General features: G+C 44.1%; 2 protein-coding genes across 2 annotated transcripts in view; both read right to left on the bottom strand.

Annotated features, from left to right (window-relative positions):
• The window catches only part of slc25a5 (solute carrier family 25 member 5), a 5225-nt gene extending 825 nt beyond the window's left edge, over nucleotides 1–4400 (bottom strand). The window contains exons 1-4 of the mRNA XM_083652221.1: nucleotides 4226–4400; nucleotides 2822–3308; nucleotides 2573–2713; nucleotides 1–2473 (exon numbers count right to left, since the gene is read on the bottom strand). The exon at nucleotides 1–2473 is cut by the window's left edge and continues 825 nt beyond it. Of these exons, the coding sequence (XP_083508347.1) occupies nucleotides 2316–2473; nucleotides 2573–2713; nucleotides 2822–3308; nucleotides 4226–4339 (900 nt within the window). The 5' untranslated portion in view covers nucleotides 4340–4400 and the 3' untranslated portion in view covers nucleotides 1–2315. The remainder of the gene's footprint in view (nucleotides 2474–2572; nucleotides 2714–2821; nucleotides 3309–4225) is intronic.
• Nucleotides 4401–5271: 871 nt separating this feature from the next.
• Nucleotides 5272–13234, bottom strand: slc25a43 (solute carrier family 25 member 43). Its single transcript, XM_083652311.1, has 5 exons — nucleotides 12820–13234; nucleotides 11042–11283; nucleotides 9936–10108; nucleotides 7903–8037; nucleotides 5272–6188 (listed from the first exon to the last, which is right to left on the bottom strand). Exons 1-5 carry the CDS (start codon nucleotides 13089–13091, stop codon nucleotides 5976–5978), a joined length of 1035 nt encoding a protein of 344 aa, XP_083508437.1. The 5' UTR covers nucleotides 13092–13234; the 3' UTR covers nucleotides 5272–5975.
• Between the last annotated feature and the right edge of the window lie 5730 nt (nucleotides 13235–18964).

Here is an 18964-nt window from a genome sequence, read left to right as displayed (position 1 = left end):
CAGCAGTAAATTTATGAACATGTAACTGAAGTTGGACGCAGTGTAGCTTAATTATGAATGTTGCCAAACTTCATTCATACTAACGTTTTATTTTGAAAATGGTTGCCAACTCGCGCACGGCTATGGCATAATCGCATGTGCAGGCACGTCAGAGTTTCTGAAATGTGCCGTCTCAAAGCGATTACATGGAGCGATCAGCGGGGAGCGTAACGAAGAATTTCACTCTGGAGGGTGGTTTCAAAATGTGTCGTTTCCTAAGCGCGAATTCGCCGTTGCCGTCTAAAAGGGAGGCACTAACGATACAATCATTCCCCGTCACCATAGGAAACCGTCCTCGTGTAAACTGCCCCTGAGTATCAAATATTGTATCATGTCTGAAAAGAACTGCTGTCTTCTGTGGGTCTTAGCCTTGACATCAGTATGACAAACAAGTCTTATCTGACCTTGCACGTCAGCTATTTTCCAGTATAAGATAGAAATACAAAGTTGATTCTTTGCCTTTTGCCACACACTGTTGATGTGCTGACATCGGCCTTGTTCACCGGCAATAAAAGAACATAACATTTACATTTCTCACATCTCCAGTGTCTTATTAATTTACAGAAACTTCCACCACAGATACCGGTTAGATTTAGTACTGTGCAAGATGAACAGGAATTATCAGATATAATTTATAAGATAAATGTTTTTATGTATTTACTGTAACCAAGTCTCTATTATGAAGTTTATTACATTGAATTGTTGCTGTTAATATAGGCTAAAGGTGTGAAAATAAAAATGTTTACATCCTATAAGCACTTTTTGTTGATTGATATCCGATTATTTAATAGGGGTTGTGGGGAACATAATGACAACTTGGTCAGAAGGGCCCCATGGGATTTTATGCATGGGGCCCAATCAGACTCTAGAATCGCCTCTGCTTAAGACTCATGTTTATGGCGTTACAGGTCATTGCAAAGTAAGATTTTTGTTTTTGGCAAGTGACAACGTAATCCGCCCCAATTTTTCCCCAATCTGAAATGGGGAGATAAAAAGGGGCAGTAGCTCTTTAACGGGCCGTCTAAAATTAAGCTCTAAAGTTTAAGCTGAAAAGTTGCACTTTGATCTCGTAATCAGCGTGCCACTTATCATCTAAAGTAGTACAAGGACTACAGTGCCAAATGTAGCAAAAGTGTCGGCGCCGACATTTTGACGGCATAATTAGGTAGTTGCCTTGACTGTCCTTTTGGACGGGGGCCAGGAGACAGGATTCCAATCAGCTACTACAGAATGGCCGATACACCAGTGACACCGTGGCAGACATGAGAGGGCAGTGAGCATTCCATGTCCCGTCTGTGTTGACAGACATTTGGCTCGCCGCTCGAGTCATGTGCTTCTGTGGTGTGATCAGGTATCAGCAGGAATTCCGGTCACGACACTCTCTCACAAACACATCAACACTAACTCAATGTGATCCATCACAGAATACCATCCTTTCTTGTAGGTTATTGTAAATATAAATGTGGATTGGAACATGATCATCATCATCATGATGAAATCCATTATTTTCCACATTGCTTGTTAGAGATAAGGCAATTACTTAACTGCAGCAGTAAATGACTTGGCTCAAAAACACATGTGATTCTGGCTGGTATATGTCTTAACAGCTCAAGGTGAAAGTCCTCAATCACACCAGCTGGAAATCAAGAGGCCTGACAGGAGATAAAAGTATATTTAGAAGACTGGAATAATCCAGCCCCACCACAGGTAGCTTCCTGGTTCATTCTCCACAGGATGTCACTTGCACAGATGTTCTAAATTATCAATGTACACACACACAAAAGGTAAAGGTTCTGACTTCTCAGCAAAGACCTGCACATCATGCTTCTGCATGCACTGCTTGGAAAATTATCAGCAGTGAAACTTCTCAGCTGACTTTGGCTCAAGCCCTAGCCCAGTCACAACACGCAAAACCTCCCCAGCTCTAATTTCAAGCAAGAGAATGCCAAATGCCTTCCCAAACAGACGACCGCAGACTGGGCCAGACAAGACACATAGCATTACATTCAAAGGCGGGAGATTCACTCAATAGGTTGCGTTTATTAGCTCCCCCCCCCCCCCCGGGCAAGGTTCCTGTGTTCAGGGAATGACATTCTGGTGATGGGCAGAACAAAAAAAACATGGGCCAAGAGAAGAGCGCAGAACAGATTCCCCCGGTACAACTAGTAGCATTATACTAGTTGGTCCCTAAATATTATACATTTTAGTCCTTCCAAATGTAAAAGATATGTTACAGTTAAACTTCACAATATGAACAGTGGACATACAAAAACCGTTTACAGCACTTTCTTCATCTCATCATACAAGACCAGCACAAAAGCACCACCCATGCCTCTGAGCACGTTAGACCAGGCTCCCTTGAAGAAAGCCTTGCTGCCCTCATCGCGTAGGATCTTCTTCCAGCAGTCAATGGTGCCAGAGTACATGATGTCCGCTGAGAAAGCAGAAAGGCAAATTACAAAGACATCGCACCTCCAAACGCAGTAACGCATCATCAGAAGCTCAAAATCTATGTCTCATATCTAATCGTTACCTCCTTTGCGTCCAGACTGCATCATCATACGACGCCGGACAGTATCGAAGGGGTAGGATACAAGACCAGCGACCGCGGTCACACTCTGAGCGATCGCCCAGCTAACAACAATGTGTGCGTTCTTGGGATCTGGAAGCATGCCTGTAGAAGAAACATCAAATGAGCGGGTTAATGAAGTCTTCAGGCCACTGAGAAAACACATTTAACTTAAGACACTGAGCTTTATGAAGCTTGACAGCGACAGCTCACCCTTGGCTGTGTCGTAGACGCCGAAGTAAGCAGCTCTGTAGATGATGATGCCCTGTACTGAAACGCTGAAGCCCTGGTACAGGCCCTTGATGCCATCAGACTTTGAGATCTTCACCAAGCAGTCTGCCAGGCCTTTGAACTCGCGCGCCTGTCCAGATTTGCCGACGTCAGCGGCCAGACGCGTTCTGGCGAAGTCGAGGGGGTAGACGAAACAGAGCGACGTGGCCCCGGCGGCGCCACCGGACGCCAGGTTGCCGGCGAAGTATCTCCAGAACTGTTTACGCTTGTCCACGCCATCGAGGAAAATATTCTTGTACTTGTCCTTGAATGCAAAGTTGAGAGCCTGAGTGGGGAAGTATCTGATGACGTTGGCCAGATTTCCTCTCCAGTATGCTAGGAAGCCCTGCTCCTTGGGGATTCGGACAACACAGTCGATGATGCCCTTGTACTGCTGGTCAACTGCAATCTGTCTGCTGGCATGTTGCACCTGCAATTAGAGGTATGGCAATATATTAGAAGTCAATACAGTATTAGTGTTTGTAGGAAGATCACTGCACACTCAACTACTAACTTTTGTGCTAGAGGTCAAAAATATCAAAGTGGAAAGAAGAGCAAGACTTTTCACTTGGGCAAACAAGATGGGTAATTCCACCAAGTGCAAATAATAAGCATTATTAATTATATTAATCACTCAACCTCTAAAATGAAAAACTCGTCAACTCTCTAAACTTTGAGGCCTTGCTCGTTTCTAAACTTTGAGGCCTTGCTCGTTAGGCCACAATTTTATTTTCACATGAGGCTGCCTGACACAATTGTGCATCCACGCCAACTCTGACGGCACCATGACGGCACCCATTCAACTATTCACAGCCCCGCCCCCCCTGCTCGTGATGCCAGGCCCCTAGCCTAGCCCCCAACTCAAGACATGCTAGTGCTACCCTTGTTCTGACCTTGTTTGTTTGCTGTCAACTGTCAAGCCCCCGCCATAGCCTAACTCTCAACTCGGACATGTAGGATAGGAACTTTTTTTAAACTCAAGGAATACAGTTGATGATCACTTGAGTCGTTGTCCTAGATCTTTATGAGACTAGCTTGCATGCCAGTCGATTACGTAACTCATGTTGCCAAATTACAATTATGTAAGTAATTTGGTTCACTCCTCATCTCCGTTAGTGTTGCCACAGTTACTGTGATTTAACTTTCCAGATTTAACTTGTAGCACCATTAATCACAAAATATATTGTTTTGGTTCCCGTCTAAAACATGGCTGAAAGACAAGTTTATTATAGCACAGAACACATTAACCAACGTTAACTCCCAGATTCCGTTGCAGTTGTAAGTTATAGAAGTTATCAGGGAGCCAGGCGTTACGTACAGCAAGAAAGTTTTTTACGTCCTGCTCACCTGGAGAAGAAGCTTGACTCTCTCAATGGGGGCAACAGCTGTTTTGGAGATGGCGGCGGCAACACCACCAGCCAAGAAGTCCTTGAGAAAAGACACGGCAGCAGAATCACCCATCTTCAACGGTTATCAGATACCCTCCCGTTCAGGCAAAGGAGCGGTGGCGTATGCCGGTGGAGCTGGAGTGGCCACAGCCACTGTAGAGGGGATTTAATAAGACTGTGTGCGATGAAAAAACGTCAACGTCGACTCTCAAGTTTCATTGGTGGACTGGGTAGTGGGCGGGGTCAAAGAATGTCCTTTGGTTCAGATTTGGTGTTTCCTTCATCACTCTAGTAGTAAATCATAGCCTCTGGTTACTATCTTCAACACAATCTAGCAGAGATTACTTTCTAATAAATAGTCCTTGTATTGATATACTAACTGCATCGCGACTCAACACAAATTGTGAGATACCATCATGCAGTTACATTGTGTTTTTGGTCAAAGGTCTCCCAAGGTCGTGTCAAATAAATGTCAGCGTGAAGCAGCTGGACCCTGAGGGCCTCTGCTACTATGGCGGGGAAAGGTCATTCCATCTGTGAACGTCCTTTGGTTGTCTCTCTCTCACAGTATGGAGGAGCACATGATCAAATCACTTAACCGATTCTGAACAGAAGCAGTGTCAGCAGGCTAATCCACTCTCATTGACTAAACACCAAAGTCAGCCTGTTCAAAGTTTCTGCAGATGGGATGACGTGTTGCCCATGTTGTCATATATTATCAACGGGCAGAAATATAGATCTGTTGCTAAAATATCCATTTAAATCAAGCTACAGTAGGCTCGGGGCACCTGTTCGGGGCGGAAGGGAACTGGTGGGAATAGTGTGATCCTCCCACGTGCTACGTGCATACATTAAACATAATGTTGTAATGTAGAAAAAAAATAACACTCTTGTCACTTTGAACCTGGATAAAGAAACTGGGCTGATCATGATCTGTTTGAAATACATTTTCATTTGTATTGAGATTTCCAAAATATACAAAATATTTACAACAAAAATGTGAAATGTAATGTTGCAAGTGATTTGCTCCTGTCACAATTCCTGGTAGCACTTCAATGATTGTCTCTAACCTACTGAAATCATTATGAAGAATCAGAATTTTACATTCATTATATATTAGCAAATGTCAAACACAAGCAGAGAGTGCTTAAATTGCAATTGATGGGTTAAGAGAGCATTTTAAACTACAGGCTATGTGCAATACTGTGGCACTATCAGATGTCAATGCCACAATAATTGAAATAAGGCCCACAATAAATAGGAAACTCTCAAGGCACATAATGTTAACTTAAAACCATGTGCACCATAAACAGTTCTGGAAATACACTGAGGGTAAGTGAAGTGAACAAACTAATTCCTTTACATACGAGGTTATCTTTGTGCTTTGTCCCATGCTGGGCTATGGAAAAAGCAGCACGATTAAAAAGAGATAATAGTGAGAGAATACTGCCGGGAAAAAATAACAATGTTCTGAGTGAGGTAGACCTTTGCTGACAGGACAGTACAGTACACAAATGTGAGTCACGTATGACACACTTTGAATGAAGAAATCCAACTTGAAATACAGTATAATACAATCATCACAGACAATTTAAAAGTATTAGAATCCAACAAATACTCCTGACTATTTTTGTCAGTCCAAGTCTTATTTTACACATCAGTGTGGTCAACCGTTCTTCAGAGGACGTCTTGTCACAGATGGTACACTTTCACCAACGATTTCCAAGGGACGACTCCCGCGACCTAAAGTTCCTGTTCCTCCAGTAGCGCTTGACCTCTTCCAGCTCTGAAGGCCCCAGGCTCTGGTCGACCCCTGGGGCAAGCGTATAGCTCAGAGGGGAGATGATGTATCCGTTGCGGTAAAGGCAAACCTGCTTGCACATCTCAAAGCAGGTGAAGAGAAGGCCAACGTAGGGGACAATCTGTGAAGGAATGACAAGAGGTTAGAAAATAGAGAAGAGCCGACATTTTTATACACATTTATAATGTTAATTTCCACTGTTATACGGACAACACCCAGCTATACGTCCCGTTTAAAGGCGGTGAAACTGATAACCTCTCATGGCTTGTCTCTTGGATATCAAGTGCTGGATGTCACAAAACCTCCTCTGACTTAAGTCCAAATCTGAGGTAATTCTATTTGGCTCTCTCAACTCGATTTGTGACTGGAATATAGAGAATAGGGAGCTTATACAATCGGGCCGCAATTTGGGAGTAATCTTTGACTCGGAGCTCTGCTTTGACAAACAAATCACTAAGACAGTACAATCATGCTTTCTCCAACTTAGAAACACTGCAAAAGTTAGAACTTCACTGCGTCGTACAAAATGCAGCAGTCAGACTTTTAACAAATTCCAAGAGACAACAAGGCCATATCACACCCATCACCGCCTCTCGTCACTGGGTACCGGTTAGGTATTGATATGATTTAAGATTTTACTGATTAGATGGCCTCGCTCCTAAGTACATTTTAGATGTATTAACTTAACTCCATATGAGCCCATATGACTAGCCTGGGTGAACCCAGCCTCCACGTGACCTGCTCTCAGACCTGTTCTCAGTCACTACACCTAAACCTACACCTACACCCTACACCTAGTGACTGGGAACAATGAGAGCAGATCACGTGGGGGCTGGTTTACCTAGGCTACCATATGACTGCATTCCTCAGGTTTGGCCCTCCTGAATGTTCCAAAAGTCCGCCTTGTCCTGTTGGAGCCTGGACTCCCTCCCAGAGGATCTTAGGCGAGCAAATTCAGTGCAATGTTTTAAATTGCCTCTTAAAACCCAGTTTTACAGGAAGGCGTTTTCATAGTATTTCTGTCTATTTTCATTCATTTTTAATCACTTTTATTGTCAACTTTATTTTATTTATGACAATGTTGGACTCCTGAGTCCAGAGTATACATTCAGGTGGTGCCTCATCATAGGTCAATGGGTCAGCGTGGGGGAAATCCTCCCATTTTCCCGCACGGCCACGCACACACACACACGTTGCCGGAAGTAACGTGACCGCCTGTATCTATGTTGTACACTTTTATCATGTTTGGTAAAGCACTTTGTAACCATTTCGAAAAGCACTACACAAACAACGATTATTATATTATGATTATGATTATTATTCCGTAATTAATGTACTTTAAGTGCCTGGTCCATGTGTAGACCTGCACAAAGATGGCTATGATCTGGTTTGGACATGACTAAAAGCCAAGCCTTGTATTCATTCAGATCTAGTGTCTTTAAAATAATGTACAGCGATCGTGAAATGACATTTGGAGCTGAAATATGAGAGTGGAGCATGCTGTTCCAGAGACAGTCTTTGCTCACCTAGCTTGTGACATTCCAGTGCATTGCACTGACTGTACCCCCCCTCTCTCTCTCTCTCTTGGCACGGTTTGGGACACTGGTTACAATTCCTTCACTGTAATAAAGTCATGTTCCAAAGCACGTGCAAACAAAGTTCTCTGTAGTTTATTTTGGTTCCTGACTGCGTCCCCTCATAAAAAAAACAAGTTAAAAATCAAGCCAAAACTAGTCATATGAATTATAAAGGGTACAATTGCGTCTAGTATTGTAACTAATGAGAAAGCCTAAAAATCTAAGAGAGATTAACTAACATATAAAGTCAAGCTCTACCTTGATTGTACTGGCGGTAAAGCCATTCCACAGTGAGAGGATGCCCTTGTTTTTCACCATTTGTATGAAGCAGTCCTTTATTCCACTGAAATGGACGTCAGCTCCGCCACAATGGGGAAGACGGGCATTCTGGGCCTGGGAAAAGAAGAAAAGTGAAAATGACTCGCAACGAATGAGCAACGTGTCATGAAGAGTCTATAGATCGACAACCAGGAAGTGGGTTCATAACAAGTGAGAGAGGATGCATGCACTTCATGGGATTTGTGGCACATGTAAACAAAATAAAAAATACATATATCGTTATCAATGTAACATGTATGACAAAAAAACAACACTGCTGACTATCAGTATTGCTTTGAGACCAATAGATGATAAGACACCTATATTTTTCATTTTTTGCCACATGTGGGTAGTAGATGTGATAATTTTCTTAGCTTAAACATCTTTAGTAGTCACAAACCAGCGCAAATCTGCTAGCCTACAAAATATCTTAATGGATTAAGATAAGAAACCATGGTCAGAGATTTTATATCATATTACAGGAACAGAACAGAGTAACACAGGACCAACACTATTTGGTTTTCCTTTTATAGATAACAAAGAAATAACAAGTGTGTGATCATTCAGACAAAACAGTGATACACAGTGAGTTTAGAAGCAAAACAGGGCAGTTACAAGTGTACAGTATAAGGAAACTATGACACTGACACGCATGATTGTGCTGGTTGCAGTAAAAACATCTCGCGACTCCTTCTGTGTGATACTGTACAGTCACATTGCGTGCCCTTTGGTTAACCATAGCAGTCACTTTACAGCCTGAGGTCATGTGACAGAGGACACTGGTCTCAAGTTTCACCAATGAGAATGCACGCAGGCGCGAGCGACACACGCACGCACGCACACACACATACACACACACACACACACCTCTTTTCGAAGGAACATCACGCTAACTAGTGAGTTAAACAATACTTAGCCTAAACCATTATGAGTTTCTGCAAACATCCTCTCTAAACTTTTCCTATCATGTTCTCTGCCTGACATTTATATTATTGTTTAACTCTGACGCTGAACTGAGAGACAACCAGAGAATCTATAACTGAAAAGATAATTATGTGCGGGCATTTCTCATGCATCTTTGATGGCTTGATGGACTGAATATACATGACGCTCAGCTTGCCCGTTGTGTGATAGTTACTGGCTATCTTTAGAGAACTTATCTATAGCTTCTGCAGACCCGGGACAACATTCACATTCTCAGCTGCTACTGTACTGAACCTTGTGGCAGCTAATAATAGGCCGATAAAACAGGATGTAGTATTCTGTCCTTCGCAGTGCTATTGTTCCGCATGTCTCGTCAAACATACAGACGATGTTTCATACATGTTAACTGTGCAGACCAAGCACAGCATGTTTTTCCATCTGCAACTATGGTAGGACCAGAGCAATCTAGAAAGAGAGTGGCACCAGCGGAGGTCCAAAATGTGTGACATGCAGCCAATGAACAGCCAGGAAGGGGGCTCGCGCTACGTTTGAATGCATAAAATAAAGCTGGTAATATACAATTTGATGCTTTAAACGTCTGATCCTTTCAAAGTACATCACAAACGGTCCCTTTTGCTGCAACTCGACAGCACTGCTTAATCCAGAAGCTTACTTCCGGGAACTTTTGTGAGGTAAAAAAAAACTGGTCCATTGGGGTGAATGGAGATGTCGCAACTCTTCTATTGACATTCTATGACTCTGGGTAGTACATATGAAAAATGTCTTGCTTACAACATCCACAGGTTAAATGAGTTTGCAGGGCCACTTGAAAGAAGAGCCACTAATGTTATTTTGAATGAAGAATTGAAAGTTGATCAAATAAGGGAAGGCTTCATTTAGCCATGTCCAAACTGCCCCCTTGTGGACAAATGTAGCATTACAACAGCACAGAGGAACTACACTGCACTCATGTTATTTCAAAATCATTTCAGGCCAGAATTCTGAGAAACAATCACCAACTTGCAGAAAATGAGACAATCTGGACATACCTGCATCTTCCGTTTGACAGTTTCAAACGGGTAGGAGAGGGTCTGAGCCACTCCTGCTGCAAGACAGCCGTTAATGAAGTTCTGGAGGGAAGTGAACCGGAAAGGAGGCTCGCGCCACAGCTTGTCCAAGTTCATATAGACTGCATAGCAGCCAATAGAGAAAGGAAATGCACCTGTAGCAAAATGAAGTAAAGATGACTGTACAGTAGTACCATACACAACTGTAGGTGAAAAGGATTGCAAGGAGGTACTCAAAGAAATCAGTATACCCAAAAACCAGACTTTTCAATGACATATCGTTTTTGCATGCATTGTTGCATGCATCGTTGCATGCATGCATGCATGCAGAAGAGATGCGTTTAATAAGGGATGGAGGTTGACGATTTTGGTCACCAGCCCATCAAGATTACGTGGCCGCTAGCTCGATGCCAACTCAATTAAAAAACACGATTTCAGACGGACAAGCCCCGTCTTTATTGTCACACGATTACAATCAACACATGCACGGAGGGCCATAACACACACATGCTGACGGTGGCCGGTGAAATTTGTCCTCTGCTTTTAACCCATCCTGGCTTTGTCCTTTCCTCCGGGGGGCAGGCCAGGAGCAGTGGTCGCTTTCTCGTACAGCGCCCGGGGACCAACTTCGGATGTTGTCGTCACTGGTCGGATGACGATGACGATCTGATCTTCTGCATGTTTTTAATGGGGGGGGGTTATATACGGAGGAACCCCCCTGGGGGAGCACGGGGAGAACATGCAAACTCCACACAGACAGAAAGGCCCTTACGACGAGATACCCCACCTGGGCAGTAGGCACTGAAGATATGGGGGGGAACACAACCACAGCGCCCACAGTGTCCCAGGCGAGAATCAAACTCAGAACCTTCTGACTGCGAGGCGACAGCTCTACCACTGAGTCACCGTGCCCCCTATTAGCCTCCATTTAGCCTCCATTTAAATTTTGGCAAGTGAGGACAATTTTCAAAATCAAAAGCCATGGAAGTGGAATATCAATCATATATTAATCAGTCAAACCCATGTAAACATGACCTTTCACCATGCAGTAAGTGAAATGCAGACTTCTTTAAAACTGGCATGCATACCTAAGACGGTGAGCGAGAAGCCCCTATAAAGAGCCAGGAGTCCTTCGCTCCGGTAGATCTTTGCGAGAGTGTGAAGTACGCCGACGTATGTGGGCTCTCTGCAGTTCTGGACGATGAGCCTGGTCTCTGCCACCTCCAGAGGGTAAGTGACCAGGGCGGCAGCGACCCCGGCCAGGCCGCCAGCGAATATGGCCCTCCACTGAGAGATGAAGCCCAGCTCATCCATGTGGAGGTGGACTATCCTGAACACAGAGTAGGGCAACATTAATGACACTTAGCAGGTGACTGAACAGTCAAGTTTACGCTAACCTCATCTCAGTAACTGATACTAGCTTTTGCTTACAGTAAATTGTATATAGATCACCAGTTCTGCTTCTGTTTATGCTTTTTACTTTAAACACCCATTTAGTTATAGCATGATGATAACTTGAGGCTGTGTGTTGTGGCTTGATGTGTCCCTATAGGTAAATGTTGACCGTTGTTCATCATCATCATCATTATCTTGAACTGCTTATCCGGGATCGGGTCGCGGAGGTAGCAGTTCCAGCAGGGATCCCCAAACTTTCCTTTCCCTGGCCACATTAGCTAGCTCCGACTGGGGGTTCCCGAGGCGTTCCCAGGCCAGCATGGAGATGTCTCTCCACCTAGCCCTCGGTCTGCTGGATGTGCCTGAAACATCTCCCTAGGGACTGGTATAATTTTCTTTTATTTTTATTTATAACAATAATAAAATGTAAATATTTTTTGTTTATATTTTTCTTTCCTGATTAAGAGTTTATTTATGTATCTATTTATTATTATTATTATTATTATTATTATTATTATTATTATTATTAATAATAATAATGTATTTATTAATCTCACCCCAGGGTGTTTGTTTGGTCTTTATGTGTGCAAATAAATAAGCATAATACTGTATTCAAGACACGTTGATCTAATCAGCTACACTGTCCTCAGAGAACTTCCCGTGTACATCATTACATCTGAAACCTATTATCATCAAGTAAGTACATGTGTTGATTATTATTACTACACCAAAAGAGCCAATTAATTATTCAGACCATGTGTGGGAGACATGCACACCGAGTAAAATAGTCTTTTTTTCCTGGAACACCGGGTACAGAACACAACAGTCGTTTTCCTATTAAGGGCGGGGTGGTGTTTACATCATGTAGTCCACGTGCCGAGAGATAGGCTTTGTACTGAATGGGAACTACACTACAGCCTACAGTACAAGTAGTCTATTTATGACAGTATGATGCATTACACAAGTCCACGGCTGTTATTACCCGCATGTTTATTTACCAGCCATGCTGTGGAGGGAGGGTGTTTTTTTGCCCTGTAGTGACACCACAATCGGCTGAGCAAATGGAGGCTTCTGATTGGCTAAAAGTGAAGGGCGCGCCTCATCCGAGAGAAAACAGGAAGTGTATCTTTAGCTGCTAGCTAGCTAGGCGGCTAGTATAAAAGTAAACCGACTATTAAAAGTGCGTTTAATAATTTCCCCAATTCGTCAGTCAGTTCAGCCTACAAATAATGACTAATGTCCGAAAATGTCAAGCTGATAAGTGTTGATACTGTACGTTAGAACACACAAGCCTGCTCATTTAATCAACATCAGCTGACTGACTTGCTAACCATACAGCTAACTAGCTAATCTTGACAGCTGTCAAGTAACCTCGCGTCACCAGGCTAGCTGTCAAGCACAACTCAAAGAAAACAAATATAACGGAGCTACAAGAGACAACACAATCGGCGATATGGTAAAAGGTACCTACTTTTTATATGTGGCCAAATGAACTGCGCTGTAGGGGAACAGGCGGAGACAGGAGACAAGATTTCCTTTCCAGAATCCTCGAAGTCCCTCATTCTGGTAAATGAGGAGGAAACTTTGCCAAAAACCCTTCTTGCAATGAAAAGTTCCCACTTGACTTTTAATTTTTACTACCTCCAAAGGCGACGTGACAGTTTTACTGAAAAATCCGGCAAAACCAACACAGGAAAAGCTTTGAGAACTTGTCAACCTATCATCTTTAACTGTTGCCATCATAACTATTCAAGCAGTGCACCGTCGAGTCTCTTATTTCCCTCCACAGATGACTTCAGCTTTCTTCTTCTAGGGACAAGAAAGTTTTTCTTTATGTAGTTTAGACATCCAAATATAGGACCGAGCAACGAGAAGAGATCCGTCTCCTATCCAGGCCAGCGGTGTTGTGTGACAGCCACGTCACTTTACGCCGAAGCTCCAGCAGCAGACCACTGGATGGCGCTCTTTGCCCCAGTTTCGGAGCTCTCGGAGCAGGCTGAAACAGGTGATGTTGTCGTTTTATATTAGACAGGGGATTATTCCCTTGCTTTCGGACTAGCTGGTCTGAAAACACCAAAGGGCCCCAAAATAAATGTATATATTTGATGTGTGTGTGGGGGGGGGGGGATGCATGTAGGAAATATATTCATTGTTAGATGATTTCGTTTATAACGGCATAATTGCCTTTACTGCAGGTGGAGAGATAACAGAGACAATTCATTCTTACTTTCTTATTGGAACTAACATCTAGTGAATGAGTCAAATTACAAAATTCCTCATATTTTCTGTGCAGACCTTCCAACGTCCTCAAGGAACCCTTGGAGTGCTCAGACCTTATTTTTTGTATGACTGGTGCAACTTTTCCCACTATAGGTGGCGCAATACTCCATGATTTGGCTTAAATGGCAACTCTGCTCATGTGGGATGGTTTCCACTTCTTAGAATGAACAGTATTTTAAGTGCCATCCTTCCCAACTGCATTAAGGATGTGTTTGGAGTGGAAAAGAGAAAGTTATATATATATATATATATATATATATATATATATATATATATATATATATATATATATATATATATATATATATATGACCGGATGACCCTGCAGCTATATGTATATATATATATATAGCTGTATATATATATATACACACACATCATCAAAATGTTTGATTGATCTCCCCTGGTATTTACATTCTCTCCAATGTGTGTGTGTCTTTTACTGTTCCTTTGCTCTGTGTGTGTGTGTGTGTGTGTGTGTGTGTGTGTGTGTGTGTGTGTGTGTGTGTGTGTGTGTGTGTGTGTGTGTGTGTGTGTGTGTGTGTGTGTGTGTGTGTGTGTGTGTGTGTGGTGTCCCTGTACCAATAATACTGCAAATCGTTTCTGCACCAGCTGGGCAAATTCCTGTGCATTTATTAATAATAACTAGGCATCTCGCGCGCTATGCGCACTCGATTCCTAGGCTCGCCGGCTGCGCGGACTCGATACTCGATAGCTCTGCCACTTCGCGGCCTCGACTGCTCTATTGGCATGCGCAGCACACAATTGCCCAACCTCGCATCACTGATGTCATCACTCACTGATGACATCACAATTGCTCGAGTGACCATCACTGATCACATCATGGAGTGCTCGAGTGACATCACTCAGCGCACAATTGCTCAACTTCGCATGTCATTGACATTGTGACATCATCAGTGACATCACAATTGATCCAGTGACCATCTGTGATCACATCATGGAGTGACATCACTCAGCGCACAATTGCTCAACTTCACGTCATAGACATTGTGACATCATCAGTGACATCATTACTGACCAAAATCATCACAAATCTCAATGTGGGACAAAGTGAGACAAAAATTGTGGGACAAAAATTGCAGAAAAACAAACAAACAAACAAACAGACCCCACTTACTCCCTTTTTTATATGATGATCATGATGATGATGATGATGATGATGATGATGATGATAAGAATGATTGGATTTATATAGCGCTGTTCAAGGCACCCAAAGCACTTGACATATCAGGGTGTGTGTATACGGGGTGGCTGGGGGGGACTCAACTCATCCACCACCGATGTGCCAGCATGCTCACCACATATCAGCTATCACGGTGGAGAGTTGAGGACTGAATTTGCCAATTAGATATCGAAAGTTGTGAGGTGGCCATGATGGAAGGAAGGCCTGAGTGGGAATTTAACCAGGGCACCGGGGTTACACCCCTACTCTCGCGAAGAGTGCTGATTGGATCTTTATTGACCACAGAGAGTCTGGACCTCGGTTTAATCTCTCATCCGAAGGACCTGTCCCTGTCTCGGCGCTGGGGCATTAGGGATGGGGACATCATTCATGAGACAAGAGGGAATGGCACCTCCTACTGGTCCTCCAACACCACTTCCACTTTATTTTACTTTGCACTTAAACCGATTCTGATTCACTGTATAACTGTACTTATCAGCAGGGTTGTTTTGTCCCTATCTTGTTTCAGCCCAGTGTTTGTTTTCTCTCTGTCTTTGCCTGCCAGGAGCGCCTCCCTCCCCTGCCGGGCCGACAACCTCAGATGCATGCGAGGAGCCCACCTCCTGTCTGCGGCTGGACCACTTGGCTCCCTCACAAAGGCTTCTGGAATAACAGAGCTCACCAGAGGAAATGACAGGCTGTGTTCAAAAGAGGTCTCCCTCACTCCCCCTTTCGCTGCCCACTGGGGGTGGAAAAGGGTGTGTGTGTGTGTGTGTGTGTGTGTGTGTGTGTGTGTGTGTGTGGGGGGGGGGGTGTGTGTGTGTGTGTGGGTGTGTGTGGGTGTGCGTTCGTGTGTGTGTGTGTGTGTGTGTGTGTGTGTGTGTGTGTGTGTGTGTGTGTGTGTGTGTGACAATGGGACACTAGCTTTCACCCATGAAAACGCAATATGTAATTCTGATGCAGTGGAGGTTACAGTAATGATGGTTAAGAAGGAAGCGCTGAGCTTCTTTAGTGCTCTCTGAGTAGTGCAGCCACCAGAGTTATAGTTAATATTATCTATTCAGGCCTGTTGGTCTCGTATCTGAAAAGGTCAAAGATGTAAACAGTGAACAGTCATTTTAGTCACAGATGGTTAGGGGAATTTGTAACTCGCATCGAGTTAATAGCAAATCAATGAAATTTTATAAGCCAAAATGATGGCTTGGCATTTCGTGCCCCGACTGAAGAATGTCAAAGTGGGAATACAAATTTTCTTTGCTCCCAAGAGCCATAAAAGACTCGGCGCCTCCTTTGAAAAGGCTTGAGAAGCCCCCCTTTGATCTCACTGTCTTGTGCTTCCCAGTACAGCAGATAATGGGATGGCTTTCTTTCAAGATAAGTGGTGCGATATCATGTTGCATCTTATCAATTAGTGCCTTGGCAATCTAACAGGGCACCTAGAATCTGTTGCCCCTCCGTCTCCAGGGTCCCTCATGTGCTGTTCTCGCTCCTGTCCTTCCTCTGCCCCTCACATTGTAATTGCCCTCCACTATTTGTATGGAGGACAGATAGAGTACTGCCCTCTTCCTGTATGTATATTCCCCTCCTGCCTTGTCCTTGAATGAGCGTTTCCTCTGCAGAGCAGCGCGGGAGCTGCCTGCATGTCTTTGTGTGTCCCAGGCACTGGCACATAGCAGCAGGTGTAGGCTGGCCGAGGCATTGTCATGCTCTGCATGTCATGCGCAAATCAAGCCTTGATCTCCCACTTTGAAGTGAAGTGCTGAAGGAAAGCGGTGTGGACTTGCGGCAGTCAACAGAGGGCGCCTGCGACCAGCGAGGACGCCGCGCACAGGTCAGAGTCCCTCACTCTCAGTCCTCCGCCTCACAGACTGGTGCCAGGCTCACAGACTGCTGCAATAAAATTCTCACCTCATTATCTGAGACAGTCACATCACAGGCTTGTGTTGGGATGGGAGGGGAATGGGAAGAAAGGGTGGTGGGGGGAGGGGTGGAGAGGGTTTGTGTGTGTGTGTGTGTGTGTGTGTGTGTGTGTGTGTGTGTGTGTGTGTGTGTGTGTGTGTGTGTGTGTGTGTGTGTGTGTGTGTGTGTGTGTGTGTGTCGGGCGGGCGGGGGTTGAATTGGTGACAGAAATAAGACGTAACAATTCACTGTGGCAATGTTTTGACACCTCTAACCAGAAGGCTCAGGCCAAACTGCCACACTCTCTGGCTCACTTTACAGGGGAGATTTGTTATGCACAGGAGCCCAATTTTGAATTAACAGTTTCTCTAATGGGGTAACTGTGAAAGTCTGCCAGTGATTGTTAGGATTAAGTCAACACAATTTTGCACCTCATAATGGGGAATGGTCTTTATTACAAAAACATACAAAAATCCTGTAATGTCAGCCCTGCACATGAATAAATGCATCCTAAAATACAACATCTATAAATATGTAGCCTTACTTAATTTGTGTAGTAACACAACGATAGATTATTATACCAACTTGATTAATATGAACTTTATCATTCACATTTAATTGGAACTGTTAATTTTTAATTATCTTATATTTTTTATTTTAATTACATCTTACCAAGAAAAATGCCTTGGTATGTTAATGCAAATTAATGGGAATTTTGGGAGTTTTAAGAATGATTTTTCTCATTGTTGGTGGAATTTCTCTGGAAAAACCATGCCAGGACCATAAGTATCGCCTAATTCTTCATTGCAATATTCAATGATGTGGATGAGCCCGGAGGCTCGTTGTCTGTGAGGATGCTGAAGAGAACTAAGCGCTCTGGGCTCCTGGCAGCTGGTGTCCCCTCCTTATCTTCCTCTGTACAGCCAATAAATCAATATCAAATCTAAAGGAACAGGAAGCCAGATGGCCTTCCCTTCCCACAGACCCTCAGCCCACTCCAGAGCCTCTCAGGGCCTGCCTGGCTACTGTACCGCTGGAGCATGCAGCTAACAGCCTTTGAAGGCATACACATTCAACAAGGAGCCCATGAATGACTAAAGGGAACAAATAAGCTGTTACGACTCTGGTCAAATCAGTGTTTGTGTTTCCGTCCACATCAAAGGCCCCGGTCTGTTTGATATGCAGCCCCCCCAACCCCCCCCCCACACCTTGATCCAAGCCACGGACAGGTAGAGGGGAGGAGCAGTCCATTGAGGGGGACAGAGGGACAGAGGCTCATGTGGCTTCTTCTCAGCCCTGGCTTGAGGGCAGCTGACCCAGACGAAGGGTCTGGTGTGGTGTCACTCTTATTCCCCAGGGAGCAATTGCCCCCATGCACTCATCACTAGAAACATAATTTATTGGGTGACCTATTGATTACTTTGAAGGAATATTCGCAAGAATTTCTAACAGCGCTTGCAAACGACGAATACTTTTTGGAGTTTGAAATGAGAATAGTACCATACCCTTTCCGTTACCTTTACGTCGCCGTGACAACTGAAGTAAAGATAGGCGAAAGAAAAGGGTGTGTGTGGAGTGGCTAGTGTCCGGCTCGGTGGTAGGGTCAATGAGGTCACTTACCTAAATACATCCCGCCAGACTCATCTCGATTTCTGTGTAGGCCAGGGGTCAGGTTAAACAGTAGTTTGATTGAATGGCTGTTCACAGGCCAGTGTGAAATGCCGGCTCTATTGCAATGTGGGAGCAGGGGAAGGAGGGGGTTGCCGTGGCCTTTGTGTGGCCCACAGTCTTAGAGCACGGAGCCATTGTTGGGAGGCCGAGCGGCCGTCCCCTCAGACTCTCCTTTGCCCTGCTTTGTCTCCGGCAGCGTGACCATTTCCTTCATCCAGGTCAGGGCAGGGTCGTGACTTTGGACACCGGTCCTCCCTGTCTGTCTGTCTGCCTGCGCGCTCTGCACACTCATAAACGGACAACACAACGCTGAGACAGATGTTGCTGTTGTCACATTTCAGTGGCGAAGCTGTCGCTGTTTAGAGCAGAGCGGAGCCTTTTTGAACTAAGAGGAGGATTGCTAAAAAAAAAAAAAAAAAAAAAAAAATCAGTCTTGACAATCATCCTGAGTGAAATTCACAGATGAAACCTAATGGACGCCTTTGGCCTCAAAAAATGTAATTAAAGACGACAAATTCCCTTTTCAATGTGCAGACAAATCCCTTAAATCTACCCATAATGTCATTCAATCTAAATATAACTG

The sequence above is a fragment of the Poromitra crassiceps genome (genome assembly GCF_964638095.1).
Source record: "Poromitra crassiceps genome assembly, chromosome: 15".
Lineage (NCBI taxonomy): Eukaryota > Metazoa > Chordata > Actinopteri > Beryciformes > Melamphaidae > Poromitra > Poromitra crassiceps.
Note: the sequence above shows the minus strand (reverse complement) of the source record. Positions and strands in the feature narration are given on the sequence as shown.

Excerpts from the sequence above, each read along its gene's own strand:
- slc25a43 (XM_083652311.1), bottom strand. The coding sequence starts at position 13,091 with ATGATGGCAACAGTTAAAGATGATAGGTTGACAAGTTCTCAAAGCTTT. Across the intron at positions 11,284-12,819 it reads CATTTGGCCACATATAAAAA|GATAGTCCACCTCCACATGG; the intron begins GTAGGTACCTTT and ends CTCTGTGTTCAG. Across the intron at positions 8,038-9,935 it reads CTGTCAAACGGAAGATGCAG|GCCCAGAATGCCCGTCTTCC; the intron begins GTATGTCCAGAT and ends TTCTTTTCCCAG.